The following is a 23,923-nucleotide window of genomic DNA, read 5'->3' as shown; positions in this document are numbered from 1 at the left end:
CTATAACAGAAAGAATTATACATTTTAATATATAATTAATTTATCTAGGAAACAAAACAACTTTTTGATAAATTTCTAATAAAGAATTTGTGCTAACTAAATTTTTTTTATTCTTACCAAATAAATTACTATTCGACTAATATTAATTATATTAATAATAAGTAATTTATTATTAAAATTAATAATAATTACACTGCAAAAACTGAATCTTACTTTCAGTTCAGTTTTGACTAAAACCGTTTATATTTCTTTATTTATATATTAGAAGCATTTTTGAATTTTAGCATTGAGAGCAAAATTTTAAGACCTAAAATTTACTTAAAATGATTTTAAGCTCAAAAATAACATTTTCCAATTTTTGTGTAAACGATTTTTTAATATGTAGACGATTTTAGATTTTGTTTTTGCCGTGTGATTTATTATCAAAATTAATAATACTAACACAGTTTTTCTAAGGATATCAAATTGAGACAAAAAAACGTATCAAAATTGTGCAACAATTTTGATACGTTTTTTTGTCTCAATTTGATATCCTTAGAAAAACTCTGAATTAATTTATTATTTATATTAATAATATTACTATAATTAATTTAATAAAACGCGATTTGCGTTGCCTACGAGGAATAAATTGTTTCTCTCGGTGTGAAATGGCACCTTTGTTTCGCGTGTCTTATCATTGAACCTTTTTGTGAAAAAGATTGACCACATTTGTAGCACTGATGCCTTCTGCCACAGTCGTGCTTCTTGTGATACGTTAAATTGCCATAACTTGCATAACTTGCGCCGCAATATTCGCAAATGTGAGGTCTGTACTTACTGCCTCTATTCGATTTATGCATTTCGGGAAGTGTCCAGTTGCCTAAAACAAAAACAAAATACTTCTCGTTAGTCGAATGTACAAATTTTTATACATTTGAAAAAGTATTCTAAAATTGTAAAAGCTTTTTTAAAAATTTAAGTTATGAAATATGCACAGAATTGTTTAACAACTACACAATATGAGACCAGAAAGTATTTTGTTAGTTTTTTTTAATGTGAATTTTTAAACATAAACGAATTATTGAAAATTATTCTTAAATAAATAAAAATAAATAATATATTATAAGATATAATAAAAATAATAAAATAAAAAGAAATAAATAATAAGAATAATAAATAATGAATTTTTATAATAAAATAAACGAATTATTTTAAGACATAAGGCAAATAAAATGGAAACGAAACAGAAATAAACGAATTTTTAACGAATTATTTTAAATTATAGTCTTAAATGAATAAAATTTAGTACAATAAACGAAATATTAGTGAATGATTTTAAATTGTAGTCTTAACCTTGAAGGGCCCGGGGTGCCCACTAATAGTGCCTAGCATTTATTTTAACGATTCTTTTTATCGAATTGACTTTTTATTTCATTTTTTTAAATAAAAAACTACTCAAATTTGTACAAATTTACCTGCCCTCTAAAGGTTAAATGAATAAAATTTAGTACAATAACATTTATGATTAAAATATACAATCTTTTTGAAAAATTCTGTTTATTTTATCCTTTTTTCAAAACAGTACATTTTGCCTAATAATAAACGATAGACAAAGTTTCATTAAAAATAGTTGAAAATTTTATATAAATTCGTTGAAGAAGTTTATACTTTGGAGAATATATATAATTACAATAGACAATAGAAACAATAGAATTAGAATATAATTATATTTTTTTTTCACTTATAATTTTCCGTATTACATATACGTTTATGTCGTTGTAAACTATGTAGACAGGAAAATATTCGCTTGCATAAATTACATTTGTGAAGTATTCCACAATCATTCTTCTTGTGATATCTAAAGTGATTCATTTTACTGAAATTTGCTCCGCAAGCCTCACAGCAATACAATTTATTCGCTTTAAGAGCGGCTTCTGGATTTAGGAAACAAAAATTGTTCTCGTGTCGATTTTTTGCACCAAAAGTGCCAAACATTTTGAAACAAAAGCGACATTGGCAACCATTTGCTTGTGCCATTAGTTCATCACGTGGTATCATTTCTTGAATAGTTGTTACTGAATTTATTACTGGCATCCAATTTTCATTGTACGTACCTAGAATGAAACAGAGAATTCAGATAGTTTAGAAATGTAGGAGAAATTTTAATTGCTTTTTCATCAATTTTAATATTGATTTTTGATAAATTTAGTTACCTAATTTTGATTCATTGTAAATTGATTTCAATTTATGTAAATCAAATTTTCATTTGGAATTATTACTTTTTTGCTCTTTGAATTTAAATCTAAAAATGTTTACTATGTTTGAGTTATGGTGATTGAATTTTTGATTATGAACTAGTAAATTTTACTAATAAATTACTAGAAAACACTATTTATTAAGTTACTGACTTTTTGATTATGAATTAGTAAATTTTACTAATTTAATAGAAATCACTAAATTTTTTTTAAGTGACTGTCTTTTTGATTATGAATTTAGTAAATTTTACCAATAAATTAGTAATAATTGCTATTTATTAGCAAAATTTACGAATTCAAAAGCAAAATGATATAAAGGAATACTGTGGAAAGAAAATCTTTCCATAAAGATTTTGGATAAATAAAAAGAACAAATTTTTTTGTTTAGACTTTCTCATTGCTATTTAATTTAGAACTAATCCAATTATAGAATAAATTATATAAATATGCAAATAACGTCTCATAGAAATTAATTTTTATGGAAATAACACATGATAGAAAATTGTAGTTATGTGCACAGAAAAAACGTTAATCTAAATTTAAGTAGGGAATATTCTTGTCTCCTATTTAAATAGACGCTTTTTAAAATTAGATCATCGTTTTTTCTGTGTTCTTATAGAATTTTTAGAATATTGTTTTTTTCGGTTAAGAAAAAAAATTTATGGAAATAACATTGGATAGAGAAATTTTCAGAAAATAACGTGTTATATAAACGAAAATTCTCTAAAACTATGATTTATGAACGACAATTGTTTCTTAAATGTCTCATTAAATTGTGCCTGGCATTAAAGCAAGCATTGCACTTTGAACAACTGTGCAAATAATTTTTCAACAAAGAAATTCTTGGCTTCTCGTCCTTTATCTGACAGGGTCCACTGTTCAAATGACTCTTCATTTTTGATTCATTGGAAAATGTTCGATAACATTTTTCGCACTTATAATTTTTTATTCTCTCGTCGCATTTCTCTAGCTTGATTTGAATCATCTTTTCTTCCTTTCGCACTTTCTGGGGATTTGAAATACAACTGTAATCTTCGTGTAGGACTTTTGAATAATAGGATCGAAATGTTTTTCTGCAATATTGACAAGTAGGTTCAATATCTTCAACTATCTCCTGCTTGATGGGCTTAAAAAGTTTACTCGCGCTCTTAACTTTAATCCTTGGCATTTTTCTGTTACGTCTTTTTCTCATTTTTCCTGCAATCATGATTGGAAGTAATTTTGTTAATATTATTAAATCATATTCACAGAATTTCTAAGGATTTGAAATTGAGACAAAAAAAAAGAATCAAAAGTGATGCGAGGCAACACGTTTGATTGATAAGATTTGATAAGACGTTTGATTATTTAACTAATTATTAAATATTTGTTGGAGGGGATATTTTTAAGTAACAAGAAGACCCCTCGCAGTAGTATATCGACAAGAACAAACAATTATTAAAATAAGGTACAATTTTAGAATTTTTTACGGAAAAATACAATTTTGAATTAGTTCTATTGTTTTTTATTTCAATAACTTATTTACAAAAAAATAATTAACATAAATATATTTAACATTAACATAAACTCGTAATTCTAAAGTAATCAAGAATATATTATTGATTAATAAAATTTGACTTAAGAATTTAGTCATTCTTTTATAAAACTAACAAACGCACAAATATTTTTTTTCGTCTAAAAATATTTATATAATTTATGATGGATTTGTTCCTTGACAAGTTCCCAATCGCCAGTGGCGTTTCAAACCACTCAGTTGAGAGTAAATTTTGAGGCAACATTTACATTGATGACATTTTCCGCAGTCATTTCTCAAATGATCGACAAGATTATGCTTATGGGTGTAAGTGGAGAAGCAAGTTTGACACGAATATAATTTAGAAAATTTGCTCTTATTTCTTGTAGGATTCAAGAAACACGAATGAATTTCATGACGTTTCTTCCCTCCGCTTTGCGAGAAAATTTTACCACAATATCGACATTTAAATTCTTCTCCCGAGGATTTTTCTTCTTCACCTGATTGTGAAAAATCCGGTTCATTTTCTGTGTTCAATGTTTTATGTTCTTGAAAATTCGTCCCAGTTCCTAAAAAAAGGAAAATAATTATTGAAGTGAAAACAAAAGTCGAGGTTTAAGTTATAACGACAAAGTTTAGAGAATGATAAAATTTATAATGGAACCCCCACTGGAAATACATTAGTTTTGAGTCCCAGTCGATTTTCGTATAAATAACCTAACGGCCCCTCTTTGTTTGTTAAAGCATGCGCGTCGTGAGAAGCAACTGCGCTTGCGCCACTGACTCTATCTCATTGGTGGAAAATAGTAGCGCATGCGCAGTTGCTTCCAGTAGTTGTCATTGGCAGCGCTGTGCACATGCGCATTTAGAGAGAGAGAGAGAAAGAAGAGGGGCCGTTAAGTACACTTCACAATCTTTCTTCTTCATATTATTAACGTAACAAAATCTACTACTAAAGAAGAAAAAACATTCTTCAAGTATTTATTTTTATTCTTCAAGTATTTATTCAAATATTTAAGTCAATAAATTATCACACACAAGGACAAGTCAAAAATAATAACGAAAATTCACGATTGGTTCATTCCTGGACATGCACCGGTTCGCCAGTGACGTTTCAAGCCATTCAGTTGTGAATAAATGCGGAAGCAACGTTTACATTGATGACATTTTCCGCAATCGTTTTTCAAATGATCTAAAAGTGTGCCCTTATGGGCATAACTGGAAAAACACTTTTCACATGAATACAATTTGGGAAATGCGCTTTTACTCTTTACGGGATTCAAAAAACATGTATGAACTTCATGACGATTTCTCGCACGTCTGCGGGAAAATATTTTCGAACAATATCGACATTTAAATTCTTCTCCAGTTCCTGCTTCTTCATCGCCTAATTGCGAAAAGTCGGCTGTGTTATCGGGGTTTAGAATCGATATTTCCTGATCTTGAAAATTGATTCCGCTTCCTAAAATAAAAAAAATAAGTGTTAGGTTAGGTATATTTTTAGATATTCTTTTCACGAATATTTGGTTTTGAGAGAAAAAGTTGCAAGAAGAAGTAATTTAGATTCTAGACTATTACTACACACTGGGTATTTTTGGTAATAATAATGTACAAAGGGGTTACAAATTCACAGAATTTAAATATTTGGAATTTATTGAACAAATTTTCATTTACAATCATTTACAAATTACAATAAAGTAGGTAGGTGAAATTATATACAGTCTTAGGGTAACTAAATGTGACGCGCGCTGAAGAAAGGTGGCTAAGAAGCTAGAAATTTTAGGTTATGTTTGTAATTTTCGAAATGAGAATCAGAATAATCCGATTAAGTTTCCATATAAAGCACTGAAGTCTTCATTATAATCTGAAATAATTAATAAACATTGATTTTGGTTTTAAATCAAACATGGAAACTTTTAGCTAATGTAACAATGACACAAAAAAACTTTAAAATGGTTTGATTTTTAGGCATCTTTCTTCAGGGTGTCACAAATACATTTTTTCTTTTTTTCGAATATAAAATAATTAGAATAATATTTCTAATTAGAAAAATTATATAACATTAAAAACATTGTCGAATTTAATTTTCGTTTGATAATAATTTAACCCTCTGCCTACTCTGTTGATCCGTTAGGGACAAAAAACGACAATTCGAATGTTTGATGGTGCAAATTATGGCAACTAAGTTTGATTACTGAATCAAACTTATTTTTAATTTTAAAAATTACTAATTCAATTATAAAATTTAATTCAAACATATTTTCTTCGTTGGCCACTTATTTTTGGATTATAAAATTTAATTCAAACCTATTTTCTTGGTTGGACACTTATTTTTGGATTAAAATAATTTTTTCCCAATGCTGAGGCAGAGGGTTAAATAATTCATCCTGGAGATGACTAAATTATCTAATTCATGTGTCATGTTTCGTACATTTTTAAGCAACCTGATACTCGATAATGTTTAAGAAGAGCCGAGTAGGCGTTGTAAATTTTATGACAATTTTTACAAGTGTGAATCTTTCCACAATCAACTCTAATGTGTCGATGATAATTATTTTTAAAATTAAAATTAGAACCGCATGCAGAACATGTGTATAGCTTATCTGATTTTTTATTGAAATTCATTGGATGCAAGTGACACGTATTATTTTGATGACGATTTTTCGATGATATTTGACCAAAAATCTTGTGACAATATCTGCATCTATATGGATCTTCATGTTCAAATGATTCTCCGTATTGTAGATAATCTGCAAGAAAAAAAAGAAAAAGTTGATTAATAGAAAATAATTATCAAATTGTATGCATATACATAGATTTTTTTTCCTATGCAAAAAATGTTTCGTGCAAATGATCGAAATTTATTTATTTCTTCTTCAAGTTAAACACATAGTTTTTCTGATATCAAATTGAGATAAAAAGAGTATCAAAATTTTTGCGATGCAATGTTTTGATGCTATAAAGGTTTCAATTTGAGAATCTGAGAAAAGCTGTAAAATTTTTGTTGAAGATAAAAAAAAAAATTTGTAAAATTACTGAATATTAAATTTAGGTTTTCAATTTTTATTATAGGCAATATAGGCCAGTCGGTGAGTGCAAAAAGTGCACAAAAGTGCAACTGGAAAAGTCTCAATAGTTTCTTGTAGTTTGGGGGCCCCATATAAGAGCCCCATGGTTTGCTCTCGATTTCCGGTTGCAAAAAATAGTGTAAACAATCGTCAAAGTTCGAGAAACGTAGTTTTTCGATGACCCTTGCTTCCGGTTAAATTTTAGAGGAAAAAGTTGTTATTGAAAGTTGTAGAGCCTAAAAATACCTTTCAAATGATTGGTCATACGTTGAAAAAGGTTAATTAGTTTAGTTGCAAATGAATTTAAACCATTGAAAATAGCACTTTTTTAATTGTTTAATAACTTTGTTAATAATTATTGAATTTGTTTACAACTCACCAGGAATATTCTCCTTGCGAAGCTGAATAAATTAAAAAAAAAGTCAACTCGATCGGACAAATAGTTTATGTTTTATTCCATTTGTTAACTAAAAACATGAAATTTTTCAACAGAATTTCCCCACTTTTGGACCTGCGAATTTCGTTTTTTTTTCTTCGAGAGTACAGTTTAGGAGTCAAACTTTGATTCCATTTAAATGGGAAATTGATTTTTCTTATCTAAGTGCATAATAATAGACGTTAAAAAAGGGTATGTTTTTTTGACATAAACAAATGGAATAACTCAGTCAATTTTCACTTTATCGATTTTGTGTAAAGGGATTTAAATTTCATTCGTTTTCACAAAACTTTTCCAAAAAAAAATCCGACCTAGCTTCAAGGAGGGGGGAGTTAGTTTATTTTTTTCAAAAAATTCCTGACTAGTTAATTATCAATATTTTTAATTGCAATTCATACCACTTATAGTTCAATGTATGTATTTTATGAAAAAAAATTGGACATAAGGTTTTGTGCATTTATTTTTAATTTATATCAAGTAAAAGTAAATGTATCCATTTTTCAACCTCTGAACGGCGGAGTGGGGGTACTCGGAGGAGCGTGATTCTCGCCGCCACAACTCAATTCAGCCGTTCAAATTTGCAAAAATTGTCATAACTTCGTTAATTATTTACCGATTTTTATCTTTCTTTTTTTAATTTGATGTATTTTTTTACGCTGAATCCAAAAATAATTTTATATGTTTTCAAAATACAATATTTTTAATAATAAGAAAGAAAAAATTTTTAACAACAAATTTTTAATTATTATTTATCATATTTGACAAAAAATTCTTTTCGTACATATAATTCCATTGAATTTAAAATAATATTATGACATAAAAAATTTATATGTACGAAAAGAATTTTTTGTCAAATATGATAAATAATAATTAAAAATTTGTTGTTAAAAATTTTTTCTTTCTTATTATTAAAAATATTGTATTTTGAAAACATATAAAATTATTTTTGGATTCAGCGTAAAAAAATACATCAAATTAAAAAAAGAAAGATAAAAATCGGTAAATAATTAACGAAGTTATGACCATTTTTGCAAATTTGAACAGCTAAATTCAGTTGTGGCGGCGAGAATCACGCTCCTCCGAGTACCCCCACTCCGCCGTTCAGAGGTTGAAAAATGGATACATTTACTTTTACTTGATATAAATTAAAAATAAATGCACAAAACCTTATGTCCAATTTTTTTTCATAAAATACATACATTGAACTATAAGTGGTATGAATTGCAATTAAAAATATTGATAATTAACTAGTCAGGAATTTTTTGAAAAAAATAAACTAACTCCCCCCTCCTTGAAGCTAGGTCGGATTTTTTTTTGGAAAAGTTTTGTGAAAACGAATGAAATTTAAATCCCTTTACACAAAATCGATAAAGTGAAAATTGACTGAGTTATTCCATTTGTTTATGTCAAAAAAACATACCCTTTTTTAACGTCTATTATTATGCACTTAGATAAGAAAAATCAATTTCCCATTTAAATGGAATCAAAGTTTGACTCCTAAACTGTACTCTCGAAGAAAAAAAAACGAAATTCGCAGGTCCAAAAGTGGGGAAATTCTGTTGAAAAATTTCATGTTTTTAGTTAACAAATGGAATAAAACATAAACTATTTGTCCGATCGAGTTGACTTTTTTTTTAATTTATTCAGCTTCGCAAGGAGAATATTCCTGGTGAGTTGTAAACAAATTCAATAATTATTAACAAAGTTATTAAACAATTAAAAAAGTGCTATTTTTAATGGTTTAAATTCATTTGCAACTAAACTAATTAACCTTTTTCAACGTATGACCAATCATTTGAAAGGTATTTTTAGGCTCTACAACTTTCAATAACAACTTTTTCCTCTAAAATTTAACCGGAAGCAAGGGTCATCGAAAAACTACGTTTCTCGAACTTTGACGATTGTTTACACTATTTTTTGCAACCGGAAATCGAGAGCAAACCATGGGGCTCTTATATGGGGCCCCCAAACTACAAGAAACTATTGAGACTTTTCCAGTTGCACTTTTGTGCACTTTTTGCACTCACCGACTGGCCTAATAATTTTAGGAAAATATTTTGAACCTTTGAAGCTTGTGGATCGTTGTATGTAAAAATTAATAATTAAATCCTGTAAAAAATTTTATGACGAAAGCATTTCAGTTGAATATCTTTAAAGGGATAAAGTTTACTAAAAAAAAGCAACAATTTATTAGTAAAATTTACGAATTAAATTAAATTTGACTAATAAATCAGTAGAAGAATAATTTCTACTATCTCATTTATTCAGCAGTAAAATTTAATGAATTAAATTAAATTTTACTAGTAAATTAGTAGAAATAACTATTTAGCAGTAAAATATACGAATTAAATTAAATTTTACTAGTAAATTAGTAGAAATTACTATTTAGCAGCAAAATTTACTGATTCAAAAGCAAAAATCCAGACACTAATTCCAGTAAACATTTCTACGAATTAAAATTTAGAGAGTAAGTTTTATTAACTGTTAATTATTATCACATCATTATTTACCTAAACATAAAAATAATCTGGGTAAATTTTCACATAAATGAATTTATTTACTTTCCAAATACACATATACAGGAATTATAAATTTTTATAACAGTTATGAACAAAACTAAGTAAAGCACACCGTGTACACAAACATGATTAAAGTATACAAGTCAAATATTTATAATAATATGAAGAAGGCCGAACGTGAATGTCCCGCAGTTTATTATTTGTGTACAACATTTTTAATATATATATTAATAAACTTTTTAAAAATATCCCCAGCTATATATAATAATAATAATTTCTTTTTCCGATTAGAACAGCTATAGCGATTTACGACAAACAATATGAATATTATGTATTTTTCGATTATGATTTACTAAAGCTGTCAGTGATGAATAGATTTTGTCACACTTTTTACAGAAATGCGTCACTCCGCAATCGTAGGTTTGATGTCTAGTTAAAGTGCTTTTATTTCTACAATTAAAGCCACATTCGTTGCAAGTAAACGTTGGATAACATCTTTTCTTTCCATTTCTAATTGTTGGATTAAGAGCACATTTGAATTCGTGATATTTTCTTCCTTTCACTCCTCCAAAACCCATTTGACAATATTGACAGAAGAAGCTCTCCTCTTTAATATAGTTTGGCAATGTTAACTCCTCGATACTTTTTATTGATAGAAATGGAAATTTTGTCATAAATTTTACATCTGTAACAAAAAAGAAACAAATTATTTGTTAATATAAAATATTCTTTTTGGAGGTATGTAGAATGTAGTTTTTTAGTACAATATCTATAATTGAAGGGATATTATACTTTTTGGGATTTTTTTCGAGGGGGACAGGGAGGGACAAGCAGACGTCGATCATGCAGTATCGAAGAACACAATGGGTGTTTTCGACGTTGACACTCTGAGCGCTCTGAAAGTACGAAACGTGGTTGGTTGGGCTAGGGGAATTCTGAATGTTGATTGGCTGAACTTCAAAATTCATAGTTTTATGCTCTGGTTTCCACACTCTGTATCGCTCGGTATCAAAGGTCCGAGCGATACAGAGTGTGGAAACCAGAGCATAAAACTATGAATTTTGAAGTTCAGCCAATCAACATTCAGAATTCCCCTAGCCCAACCAACCACGTTTCGTACTTTCAGAGCGCTCAGAGTGTCAACGTCGAAAACACCCAATGAAGCACACAATTTTTTAAAAATATGAATCTTTGAAATTTTGAATCAATCAAAAATGAATCAAATTTTTTAATGAACATGAATATGAAAATGCGGTGCATGGTAGATTCTTATGTTTATGAAGTTCGCAACGTTTATAAAATCAACGATTCAGAAGAAAAAAATATTTTTACATTCAGATTTCTGTTTAACAAAAATTTTCACTATTTCTTGACGATGAAAAACTTGAAAAAGAAAGTTTTGTAAACAGAAAATAATATTTTCTTGGTAAAAAATATTTTTACTTCCATCATTTTGTTTTTAAAAATCAGATTTTCGGAAATCTATTGGAAAATCCTTCCACTTGTTTTCTATTTCACAAAGAGAAAAAAATTATATCCTTTGAAAATTAGAGGTGAACTTAAAAACAAATACTTTATTGATAAAAATAATTAATTTTTATTTTATTTGTTTTATACATAAGCAGACTCGTCGGAAAAATAATCAAAATTACAATTAAAGAATCATTCAGAATAAAAAAATTAAAATGTAAAATTTATATTATTTAGAGAATTAACAATCAAAAAATAAATACAAATAGTATAATATACATAATGATTAAAACATGATTAAACATAAGTTTCAAAAACATATATAAACACACAGAGAAAAATTTTATTTAAACCAAATATAATTTATTTGAGTTAAATAAAAGTATATTTTTCTCAGAGCCAAATAGGTTATTTATTTTAAATACAAATTTTATTCGACATAAATAAAATTTTTATTTGAACCAAATAAAATTTTCCTGAACCAAATGAAAATTCTAGTTGACTCTGAGTTAAATATATATATGATTTTTCTGCTCTCTAAATAATTAATAAAAATGTTTACTAATTTGAATTAGTGACTGATTTTTTGCTTTTGAATTTGTAAATTTACTAATAAATCAGTAGAAATTACTATTTATTAGTAAAATTTACTACAAAAGCAAAAAAAAATCAGAGAGTGGATGTAAGATAGATGTACAAAAATGAAAATTCCTCAAAATGATATATTTGTCAATAATATTTTTTACAACTTTACTCTACAATAACCATTTCTAATGTGTCGCCACAAACCGCTTCGTGATCCATAATTTTTTTGACACTTGTGACATTTATGCGTTTTGCCGCAATCATGAATCTTGTGATATTTTAAATCCGATTTTCGATTACAACCATAACTGCAATCACTGCAATTAAACGGCGTTTGTTTCTTCTTATCTGTTGAATTTTTTGGATTTAAAGAACAATTATTTTCATGGAGCTTCTTTCCAACAATTGCCCCGAAGTTTGCTCGGCCACAATGTTGACATACCAATGTTGTGCCTTCGATGATTTCTTGTGATGATGATGATGATGATGATGGTAATAGCAATGATGTTGGTGCTAGACTTTGGTAACCGATAACTGATAAAACTGGCAATTTTATCTTGAATAAATTATCTGAAACAGAGAAATTGAAAAATTTACTATAAAAATAAGCAAAGGGTAAATTTTTGTTTTTTTAGGAAACATTTTTATGTTTATAATCCCGAAATGTATTTCTGTTAATTTTTTCTTTGCAACATATGTTGCATAAAACATAGAGTTCTAAATGCGAACATAAATGTTGGAAAGTTGCATTTAAGGTCAAAATGCGAGCATAAGATTTATGGAATAAAATGAGCCACGAGTTTTACATCTAAAAAAAATATTTTTGATTCTAAAAAAATATTTTTGATTAATAAACTAAGAACTCAGAAGAAAATTTGTTTGAAACATGAAAATTTTGATTGAAGTAACATAAAATAACCGCATTGCTATACAGATAACCAAATATTTGTTTGGTTGAACTAGAAATTTGCTTTGTATGATCAAATTCTTTCTTTGAAGGCAAAAGTGGTTAAAGTGAACCAAATACTTATTTAGAAAATAAATAGTTGTTTAGATTAAATAAATTCTGTTTAAAATAACCCAAAAATAAGGTTCATGCAGCAAAGTAGAGTATTTATTTAACTCAAATAAATTACATTTGGTTTAAATAAAATTTTTCTCTCGATATAAATTTTTCTTCTCTTTTATAAATTACTTCGTATTTACATTGAAAGAAGTAAGGTTTCTCACGGGACAATGGTCTTGTAGAAATAATTTTTTTATTAATAATAGGATGTATAGGATTATTTTTACAGCAGTCTTGTTGATAATTTCGTTGTAAACTATAATTATAATTAAACAGAAGTTTGTTCTTATTCAACTAATTGACGATTTAAGTAAACAATTGTTTTGGTCAGGAAATTTCTTTTATGAAACATAAAATTTATTTATGTGATTTTCTTAAGGAGCAACTTCAATATTTTTTTTGTATTTAAACTGCAGATGAATCGTTTTGTGACCAAATTTGGTTTGGAAATAAAAATCTGTTGAAAGAATTATCGCAGAATACAAAAACAGGAAGTAGTTTGCAGTGAGTAACAATTGTGACGAAAAAGCGTCTTCTTCGTAATTAATTAGTAATTAAATCAGTAATTTTTCATAATTAGGTTGCAGAATAAACTACCGTAAACATGTGGATTTTTTAGTTTTTAGTTTGTTTTAAGAATTTTTCGTGAATCATAATTATTACTATACTTGTAGCACCTTATTTTTGATCTTTTCGCAATAAGTACGATAATCGTCTTTTATTTTAAGAACTATAATCAAAATAAAGGATAATCTCTTTGATTATTAGGATCTTTTTTTTTATTATTTCTATAATCTGTTATAGGTTCTACATTGATGGCAAAACTGCACTTAAAGTTTTCACGATATATAAAATCTCTTTTCCTATAAAAGCAGAATTTATTATTGGCAAGATAATTCTAATTTAAAATAATAATTCTAATTTATTTAAATTAAAAAAGGATTTGAAGAATAGTTCTTTTTATGATCCTTTCTCTCAAAAATAGCATATAAATTCTCTTTATGTCATAATAATAATATATTAATTCCTTGATTTCTTTTGAAATTGGTGACTACTTTAACTAAAACACAATTGCTATTATAATATTGATAGCAATTAATACTAGAGAGTACAGTTAAAAAATATCTTTCACATCTAAAATGTTAAGTTATTTTTTCTTTTTAATCGTTGACCATAAACGTTGTGAACATCATCTACCATTCAATCACAGGGATAAATATATAATTAAACCTATTTTCAACACAGTTTCCTAATATTTATATTTATAATAATATTTATATTCTTTATAATATTCATATTATTTATATTATTTATATTATTTATAATATTCATATTATTTATATTAATTATAATATTCATATTATTTATATTATTTATGTTACTTATACTATTTATACTAATCATTAATAATGAAATGTTTATCCATGTAAAAATGATTTTTATTACTAATGAGATAAACAATCCTTTTTACAACAGTATACATTACTATAATTACTTTAAAATCATTTAAAAAAAAATTTAGGTATAAAAATTCAAAAATTGAAAAATTCTACTTAAAATTATTAGTAAAAAAGTTTTTTAAATTAAGATTAAAATTTTCTAATGTTCCTGCTAATGCACTATTATAATTTTCTAATTTCTTTCGAGTGAACTAAAATTAATTTTGTCTAAGAAAACACTTTTTAAAAAACTACGAAAGATTACACAACATTACACTGAAAAAGAAACAAAAAATGTAATTTTTAATTCAGTAATTATTGTTTAATATGTTAATTTGTAGAGAAAAATTGCAATGTCAGGCCTCGACAAATCATATTTTATGACTTTTTCGACCTTTTTTCAACTATTTTCAAATAATGCGACTTTTATCGATTTATATATTAAAAAATTGCGACTTTTTCGACTTTTCTTTTAAATTTTACGACAAAATAACATATTTTTAGTATAAAATGCAACTTATTTCGATTTGTGTAAAAAGCATGGACAAATCTTTTGAAAATTTATTTTTGAATTATTTTTCTAATTAAATTTTTGAAATATACAATTAAAAAGGATTGAATAATTGTAATTTTGTAAAATTTAATTGAAAATAAATCATTTTTTCTAGTATTTTATTACAATTTTTGAAAAATTAACTTTTAAAGAATTTTAATTGAAAATTTTTGAAAATTAGGTTCTAAAAATAATATTAAAGTAGTTTTGAAAAAAGTAATTCACTGAATTATTTCGTTCTAATTTTTTAAAATTCAATTATTTTCAATATTTTTATAATATTCAATATTTCAATATTTCAGAAAATGCAAATACATAATACACAAAATAAAAATATTAAAATTTTTTAGAATTATTTTTAACATTTTTGGACAGAAAATCCTCATATTAAAAATTTTTAATTAAAATTCTTCAAAAAAAATATTTTTTTAAAATTATACAAAAATTCTTCAATTATTTTCGAAAAATTCAATTACAATATTTAAAAAAAAACTAATTCTTAGAATTGTTTTATTATAATTTTTTAGGATTCAATTACCTTCGAACAAAGTAAATTAAAATTTTTAAAAATTTCCTATTTTAGAATTTTTGAAAAATTATTTATAATTAAAATTCATAAAAAATTTGATTATTAAAAAAAATTTTTTTTTTTTAAAAAACGCAATTAGGTTTTTACAAAGATTTTACTAAATTTAAATTATTTTTTAAAAGATTTTACCAAATTTCAATTTTTTGATATTTTTTAATTGATGTTATTGTCAAACTATTGCGTCTTTCAAAAATGATTTAGAAATATTTTTAAAAAGTTAATTTTACGAATTTCTTTATTAAAATTTTTAATATCTTTAAAAAAAAAATGGACGGTTTCAATTATTATAAAAAATTGAATTTTTTTTTGTTTAAGTAATTGAATTCTGGAAAAACTGTCGGAAAATTATTAAAAATTAATATAGATAATTGATTTAGAGATGAAGTTTCGTTAAAAATTGTAGGAAATAATTGAATTTTTCGAAGGGTTAAAGTTTTAATTTTTAGAAATTATTAAATTTCAGAAGTTGAAATTTTTTAAATTTTATTTTCTGTGAAAAAAGAAATAAGAAGTATTTGAATATTTATTTAGCTAAATTATTCAAGTTTTGATTAATTGAATTTAGAAATCAGTGAATAGAATCAGGGAAATACAAGATAAAATTTTCGTTGCAACACTGAATTAAATAAACGACTTTTTCGACTTGTTTTTCTATTTTTAATCGACTAAAGCGACTTTTTTTTCTTAAACTCGATCCGAGGCCTGCAATGCTTTTACTTGACAAAATTTGTCAATAAATTACAATTTTTCTAAGGATATCAAATTGAGACTGAAAAACGAATCAAAAGTGTTGCGAAGCAACAAAAAAAAAAAAAAACAAAAAAAAAAAAAACAAAAAAAAAAAAAAAAAAAAATATTAAAAAAAAATATTAAAAAAAAAAAAAAAAAAAATATTACTGAATTAAAAAGCACATTTTTTTAATATTTCTTTTTTCCAGTGTATACACAAAAAATCGTTTACGACTCTAATAGCAGCTCATATTTATCTCTCATTAATGAGATTTAAATTAATCCTTTTCCCACAACCATTGCGAATATGTCGCCGTAAACTTCCTCTTGTACCATAATTTCTATTACAAGTATTGCACATTTGACTTTTTCCACACTCATTTTTCATATGATATTTCAATTGAAATTTATCATTGCAACCATAGCTGCATTCGCTGCAATTAAATTGTTTCTGTGCTCTTAAATTCTTTGGATTATAAGAACATTTTAATTCGTGATTCTTTTTACCAACAATTGTTCCGAAATTCTGTCTACCACAGTGGAGACACATTTTAATATCTTGCGCTTGCAGAAGTAGACTTTCACGTTTGCGAACCATTAAAATTGGCAATTTTATTTTGAACGAGTCATCTGAAACAGACAAAATTTTCGAGGTTACTGTAGATGAGAATGAAAGAAGTAAAAAAATTTTTTAAAAGTTATGGAAGATAATTGGATGATGGTAAATTAATATTAAACTAATGCTGAGATAATATTAAATTACTGCTAATATTTAAATTACTGTTTTTTTATTAAATTACTGATAGTATTTAAATTACTGTTTTTATTAAATTACTGCTAGTATTTAAATTCCTGTTTTTTTTATTAAATTACTGCTAGTATTTAAATTACAGTCTTTTATTAAATTACTGTTTTTTATTAAATTACTGCTAAGTTGAGAATAAATTAGCATTAAATTGATATTAGCTTAGCATTAAATATTTTTTGGTTCGGGGGCAAAAAAAGTCTTGGGCGTGAAAATGTTTTTTGAAAAATGATATTTATTACTAAACAGTACAGTTATTTTTACAATAGTCTTGTTAATTAATTCTTCTTAATTAATAGTACAATTCTTCAAAATTTACATATTCGTACAGCTGCGACAAATTACTGAGAATCAATTTTTTATTAGCAACACAAAATCAATAGAAACTCAATCAAAATTACAATTTAGAATTTTTAATACAAATAACTACTTTTTATTATAAACTTTTTATACTGTTATTTACAATAAGTATAATTTGTCGCAAAAAAATTTAAATTATAATTTAATTATAATCACTGCAAAAATAAGTGTCTTATTTGATATCTTAAAATAAGATGTAAGATGGAAAAATGGTATCTTACATCTTAAAATAAGATGTTTTCTAAAGTATCTTACTGATTTTTAAGATGTTTTATACGTCTTAGATATTTCTTCTATCTTAAAAAAGTAAGATACTTCTGTAAGTTTTTTAAAGTATCTTAAATTAAGATGTTTCTGTCTCAATAAGATGTTTAGCAATAAGATACTTGTGAATTGAAAGATGCGAAAAAAATTTAAGTTACTAAAAACTAAGATGTATAAAATGTCTTACATATAAGCCCATAGTTAACCTCAAAACTTTTTGCCCCAAAAATACACAGAAAATGTGTACGAAGATACTTTTAACATCTTAAATTAAGATATTTTAAATGACTAAAAAGTGACTACCATAACATCTTAGAAATGACTACCAAAACATCTTAAATAAGATACTTCTTTTTGCAGTGATTTTGTAATTGAATAATTTCAATTGTAAAATTACAATTTAATTTTACAAAAACCATTTCTAATATGTCGTTGCAAACCATTTAATGATCCAAAATGTCTATTACACTTGTGACAAATATGCTCCTTTCCACAGTCGTGTGTCTTGTGGTAATTTAAATATGATTTTCGATTACAACCAAAAGCACAATTCCCACATTTAAACATTAATTGTTTCTTTTCCTCGTGATTTAGTGGATTGAGAGAGCAATTTTTTTCGTGAAGCTTTTTCCCAATAACCGCTCCGAAATTTGCTCTTCCACAATAGTGACAAACCAATGATGTGTCTTGATTGAAATCTTGCGATGGTGATCTTAGACTTCGACAATTGATTATCGACAAAAATGGCATTTCTTGTACATTAAATGATTCATCTGAAACAAATAAATTTTTGAATTGTATAATGAAGATGAGAAGTCGCTTGTACAGTGCAAATGAAAGTAATTTTTTTACTGCAAAAATCACGTACAATGTAAACATGTGAAGATGATATGTAAACATAAATATTATACATTAAAAATTAAACATGAAAAAAAAAAAAACTAAAAATTTTTAATAGAATGTTTTGAAAGACGAATTTTTATACTTTCAAGACTTAAGTTAAAATACAGTTTTAAATAAAATTATTTGCTCTGTTTTGCAATTAGTGAAATAATAAAATAATATTAAATTAAAAAAATCAAAACTTTATTTTTGATGAGAATGTAAATAGAAAGATGACAAACATACACAAAATAGTTTATTGAACGAGTTTTTATTAAAGTCACACATAATTTTTTTTTTTGCACTTCTATAAAAATTGACTGAAACAATTTCAAATATTTTCGAAAGATTACTGCTTGTTTTTTAAATAGCTCTTTACAGAAAAATCCTTGATAGTATTTTATTTCTTAGTTCTTGAAATATTTTTTCATTTTCTAAAATTAAAAAAATTTTTGGTGCCTAGAACTGTAAATTAAATATCTGTAACTGTAAATTAAATAAAATTAAATTAAATATCATTACAAATTGTTTTTAAAGTCCTAAATTTAAGAAAAAGGAAAATTGTTAATATTAACAATTGTTTCTATTTGTTGCTGAAATAAATTTTTTGTTATTTGAACAAAACTTGAGAAAACTGAATTTTTATTTTTTACATTCACTTTTACGAAAATGTCGCAACAAATTCGCCAAAGTGGAATAAATACGATTACATCGTTTGCATTTGTGTTCAACGCCACAATCGGAAGATTTGTGTCTTTTAAATTGTTGCCTCAGATTAGAACTGTAACCACAGTTTTCACAATTATATATTCGTTTTTCCTTGGCGAGAATTGATGGATTCATGAAACATTTATTTTCATGAAATGATTTCGCATTTTTCCTACTGAAATTTCTATTACAATATTGACAAACACTTCTCTCTTCTTGCAGTAATGTTGGTTGTCGAAGAGTCTCAATTTTTTTAATCAGTAAAGATTGCGGTAAATATTCGTCATCTGAAACAAAAGAAAAAATTTATTTTGTTAATAAAAATTTGAAAAATAGAGGAAGCACAACAGTTCGGTTCTAAAAATTTTTAATAGTTTTGAATTCTTTTTGTTCGAATGGTTTCTGAAAATTCTGAATCAAGCGCCAAGTGTTGAGGCTGAAAATTAACAACAATTTTTAGATATAATTTTTGCGCAGAGAAAAAAGAATTAATTACTACAAAATTTCGATTGTTGACAAATTTTTTTGTTGCTTGAATATTGTACTTTTACAGACTGAAAAAATTGTTTGTCAAATTAAAGATGGTTTTAATTTTGAATCAATTTTTGGTAGGTACTAAATTGTTTGTTTTGTTTTTAATGTCTAAAAAAAGGTTTTAATTCGAAACTTCTTTGTTCAAATATCTAATTTGACAACTTTTTTGGCATAAAATCTGAATCTGAAACTTCTTTGTTCTAATTTGACAACCTTTTTGGCATAAAATCTTAATTATAAGGACAATGAAATTAATTTTGTATTGAATTACAAATAAATTAACAAATTTATTGACAATTCGATTTTAAAAATATAACAATCCTTTTTCTCTGTGTGTGGTACAAAAAACAGTTTTGATAAAATTAAAAGAGGTTAAGATTTTTCAAAATTTAATAAAAATGCTTATTACATCTACAACTCACACTATAGATCCAACAGGAAGTCTTTGTTTTTGGTTGCAATAAATTGTTCACACACTAAAACTAAAAAAATACTGAATTAAATTTTCGCCTAAAAAGAACAATGGTAACGAATAAACTATGGAAAAACTTAATTTAAACTTAACTTAGTTTGACTTAAGAAGTTGAAGTCCAGAAGGTCGATCGACGAAAAAGGTTTCATTAAGTACATTACTCAAAGATGATGCAACAATACATAAAAATTAACAAAAGAGGATTTTTATGTTTTAATTCTAATTTTTGTTTTGTATTTTTATTTTGTTGTTGAATATTGTTAAAAATAATAAATGAATAAAATAATTGAATAATAAAAGTAAATAATACAATACTAAACAATAAATATACAAATACGAACACATCAGACTAACTCTTCTTCTTGATCAACATTTCGGACTTCAATTTCGTATTTTACGCTCGATGAGGTTTCGTATAAACAATATTAGTAAAAGTAATATTAAAGTTTCGTGACTTTATTTATTGACACAATTTAAAAATCATAAATAATAAAACGTATATTATAAATTATATGATATCCTTTTTTACAGACTAAATTTCATGAACACGACTTTTAAAATACAGGTAACATAAGTATTTAAATAGAGAACAAAAATCAGACATTTAAAATGTCTCTATTCAATAATAATTTTCCCTTCACTGCGGACGTATCTCAGAAACTTTTAATTTTACGTTCCTTGAATAATTTGATATGTTCATATATTTGATAATTATGTTGCTCTTGTTAAAAACTGTTTTTTTTTTTTTTTTTTTTTAAATTGTTTTTAGTGCGAGCAATTCAAAATTCAACCGAAAAATTATTATTAATCAATTTAAAAACATTGTAATGACATAATGATGACATCTCTAAAAATTAACATAAAATTTGTTTAATTTCTTTTAGTTAACTTCCTATGCTCGTAAAAGTTCCTAAGACAGGTCCTCATGCATCATCTTAATACTGTTTTAAAATCATTTAAATAAACTAAATAATATATCTTTTGAAATCTCAGATTATTCTATAAAATTGATTTTTGTAAAATTGTTTTTTTTTCTATACAGAAACAAAATTGATATATTACATCAATTTTTTTGTTCAAAATTTAACAATTTCTTTTGCAAATATTTGAATCAGAACTTTTCTAAGGATATCAAATTGAGACAAAAAAAAAAAGAATCAAAAGTGTTGCGATGCAACACTTTTGATTCTTTTTTTTTGTCTCAATTTCTTCTTAGAAAAACTATTTAATAGATAAAAGAAAATCAATTCGATCTTCGACTTTCTTTACAATTATTTTTACAATGTCGCTTCAATGATTGAAGTGTTAAAAAGGTGTTATTACATTTTTCGCATCTGTGCACAACACCACAGTCATGTGCCTTGTGATAGGTCAAACTGTATTTATTACTACATGCAAATCCGCAATCATTACAAAATAAAGGCAATTTCTCCCTGACAACCGCCGGATTTGAGAAACAAGTTTTTTCGTGAACTATTTTTGCGGGAATTTTTTGAAATGACCTTTTACAATATTGACACGTTAGTCTGTCCTCATTATAATCATCCGTTGGCAGTGTTGGTTTCAGAAGGCGGTGAATATTTTTAACTGATAATGCCGGCCATTTTACTTTCAATGACATTGCTGAAACAAATAAAAGGAGAAAGAGTTATAAATTAACAGTTTAGGAATGTTGTGAATTAGATTTATTTAATGTGTTAAATTACAGAACATATTGTACATTGCTGGTTTTAAGATTTACCCTGTAAGGTATTTTTCTTAGTGGAAAGTTATAAATACAATTTATAATTCATTACGAATACATACCTATAAAAGAATTTTTACATCATGTTTATTTTTCATGCAATAGAGAAAAATTTGATAATGTTTTTTACTTTTTTTTCACCGATTACAAAGATTTAAAAGAAAGAATAACGTAGAATTCAGAATGGATATGAAAAGTTTTATTTGATTCTTCAAGTTTTGGAAATGTTTTTACATTTATAGTCAAGATGGTGAATATGATTATAGCATAAAGATGGTAATGATTAAAATTAAAAGTTCCATCGATACTTGGGGCTAATTCCACCAACATCAATTAAAAGTTCATCAATGATTAAAGCTAGTTTGACTCATGATTGGTTGATTAAGGATTTAGTAATTGATTAAGGATTTAATGATTAAGGATCTAATCATCGATTAAAGATTTAATGATTAAGGATTTAATCATCGATTAAGGATTGATTAAGGAATGATTGATTAAGGATTTAATGATTGATTGACTTTTAATCATTATGGGTGAAACTGACCCTTAAATATTTAGTGCATCGATTTTGCTTTAAATGTCGCTTAAGATTGGCTAATGATGCATAAACTCTTTGACATTTTTTGCATTTGTGTGTCACGCGGCAGTCGTCCCTTTTATGTGTCGCTAAATCTCTTTTACGACTGCAATTAAAACCGCACTCATCGCAATGAAACATTTTTGCTTTTGATATTGTTGGATTTAGAGAGCAATTATTTTCGTGAAGAAGTTTTCCAATTAGTCTTCCCAATTTCTTCTCGCAATATTGGCATTTAATACAATCTCCCTCTTCCCCTTCATCATCATCATCATCTTCTTCGTATTCTTCCGCCTCTGGAAGTATGTTGAGTCTTCTCACTGATATCATTGGCAAATCTACTTCATATAAATCATCTGCAACAAATAAAATTATTTTTATTAATATAAAATATTTTTATAAATATAAAATATTTTTATATTGATAGAAAATAGTTTTATTTATTGCAGAAAGAAAAAATTTGTAAGCAAATGTAAATGTTATTGAGAAAATAATGTAGAATTATGTTGAACGATTTAATGAAAAATAGTGGAAAGTATTGATAGATTTGATTTTAAAAATTGTTTTAAAAATATTTGATTTTATCACTCTGTTTTAATTATTTAATAAAACATTGTTTGTTTTTACTAAAGGAAAAAAATTTAATTTTCTGAACTTTAACAGACACAACATTTCATAAACTTTCGAAAATTGTGATGAAACTGAACTTCTTAACATTTTTGTTGACGCAAAAAGAAATGTTGTTTTTGAACCAAGAAGCAAATTATTTTTGAGAAAAAGAAAATTCTTATTGTTGTAGCATCTTAAACAGATTTTCAATCCACTGGAAAATTAAATCTTTCTTCTTTAACTTTTCGTTAATAAAAACGTTGTTAACTCCAGTTTCATAAATTATGCAGGTACTATTTGACAATCAAACAAAAGCTTTCAATTCTCAAATTTTGCAAAATATCTTTATTCATAATTACAGTGGAAAATATAAAAAAAAAACATCGGTTTTCTTCTAATCGAATTTCATAAAAACTAAACAATAATTTCATCATCAATATTTTGCGACGGAAGAAGAAAATAAAAATCTAGCAACTATTATAATAAACGCAGTTTAATTAATCAGAGAGAGAGACATGCGTAAATAGTTTGTTTAAATACATCTAGAGAATGTGTTTTTTAAAAAAAAGAAAATGTATACATCTATTTGCAATTATATTTTACTAATACCGAATTTTAGTAATTTTTAATTAATATAATAGTATCTAATTTATACGATAAAAGAATTAAAAGAATTAATTATAATTTTTTTTTTCTCTTTAACAAACATTATCTCTGTAATGTTTTTGCAAACTTTGTAATCTTGAATAAACTTTATTGCATTTTTT

At 25.6% G+C, this 23,923-nt stretch overlaps 2 protein-coding genes across 2 annotated transcripts; both read right to left on the bottom strand.

Annotated features, from left to right (window-relative positions):
• Nucleotides 1-614: 614 nt before the first annotated feature.
• LOC122500623 (zinc finger protein 813-like) lies at nucleotides 615-3,441 on the bottom strand. The gene is made up of 3 exons (XM_043609634.1): nucleotides 2,979-3,441; nucleotides 1,800-2,093; nucleotides 615-859 (listed from the first exon to the last, which is right to left on the bottom strand). The coding sequence occupies exons 1-3, from the start codon at nucleotides 3,439-3,441 to the stop codon at nucleotides 615-617; spliced, it is 1,002 nt and encodes a 333-aa protein (XP_043465569.1).
• Nucleotides 3,442-3,927: 486 nt separating this feature from the next.
• LOC122500622 (zinc finger protein Xfin-like) lies at nucleotides 3,928-21,948 on the bottom strand. Its single transcript, XM_043609633.1, has 11 exons — nucleotides 21,933-21,948; nucleotides 21,508-21,849; nucleotides 19,166-19,507; nucleotides 18,071-18,403; nucleotides 16,496-16,831; nucleotides 11,995-12,395; nucleotides 10,563-10,822; nucleotides 10,081-10,412; nucleotides 6,192-6,497; nucleotides 4,844-5,209; nucleotides 3,928-4,316 (listed from the first exon to the last, which is right to left on the bottom strand). The coding sequence occupies exons 1-11, from the start codon at nucleotides 21,946-21,948 to the stop codon at nucleotides 3,928-3,930; spliced, it is 3,423 nt and encodes a 1,140-aa protein (XP_043465568.1).
• Nucleotides 21,949-23,923: the final 1,975 nt, after the last annotated feature.

The sequence above is a fragment of the Leptopilina heterotoma genome, unplaced genomic scaffold, assembly GCF_015476425.1.
Source record: "Leptopilina heterotoma isolate Lh14 unplaced genomic scaffold, ASM1547642v1 Lhet_19, whole genome shotgun sequence".
Taxonomy (NCBI): Eukaryota; Metazoa; Arthropoda; class Insecta; order Hymenoptera; family Figitidae; genus Leptopilina; species Leptopilina heterotoma.
Note: the sequence above shows the minus strand (reverse complement) of the source record. Positions and strands in the feature narration are given on the sequence as shown.

Coding starts and splice junctions, on each gene's coding strand:
- LOC122500623 (XM_043609634.1), bottom strand. CDS start 3,441: ATGATTGCAGGAAAAATGAGAAAAAGACGTAACAGAAAAATGCCAAGG. Junction 2,094..2,978: donor ACATTTAAGAAACAATTGTC/GTTCATAAATCA, acceptor GTTTCATTCTAG/GTACGTACAATGAAAATTGG. Junction 860..1,799: donor TTGTGGAATACTTCACAAAT/GTAATTTATGCA, acceptor TTTTTGTTTTAG/GCAACTGGACACTTCCCGAA.
- LOC122500622 (XM_043609633.1), bottom strand. Junction 12,396..16,495: donor GCGACATATTCGCAATGGTT/GTGGGAAAAGGA, acceptor TCTCTGTTTCAG/ATAATTTATTCAAGATAAAA. Junction 5,210..6,191: donor TAAACATTATCGAGTATCAG/GTTGCTTAAAAA, acceptor TTTTTATTTTAG/GAAGCGGAATCAATTTTCAA.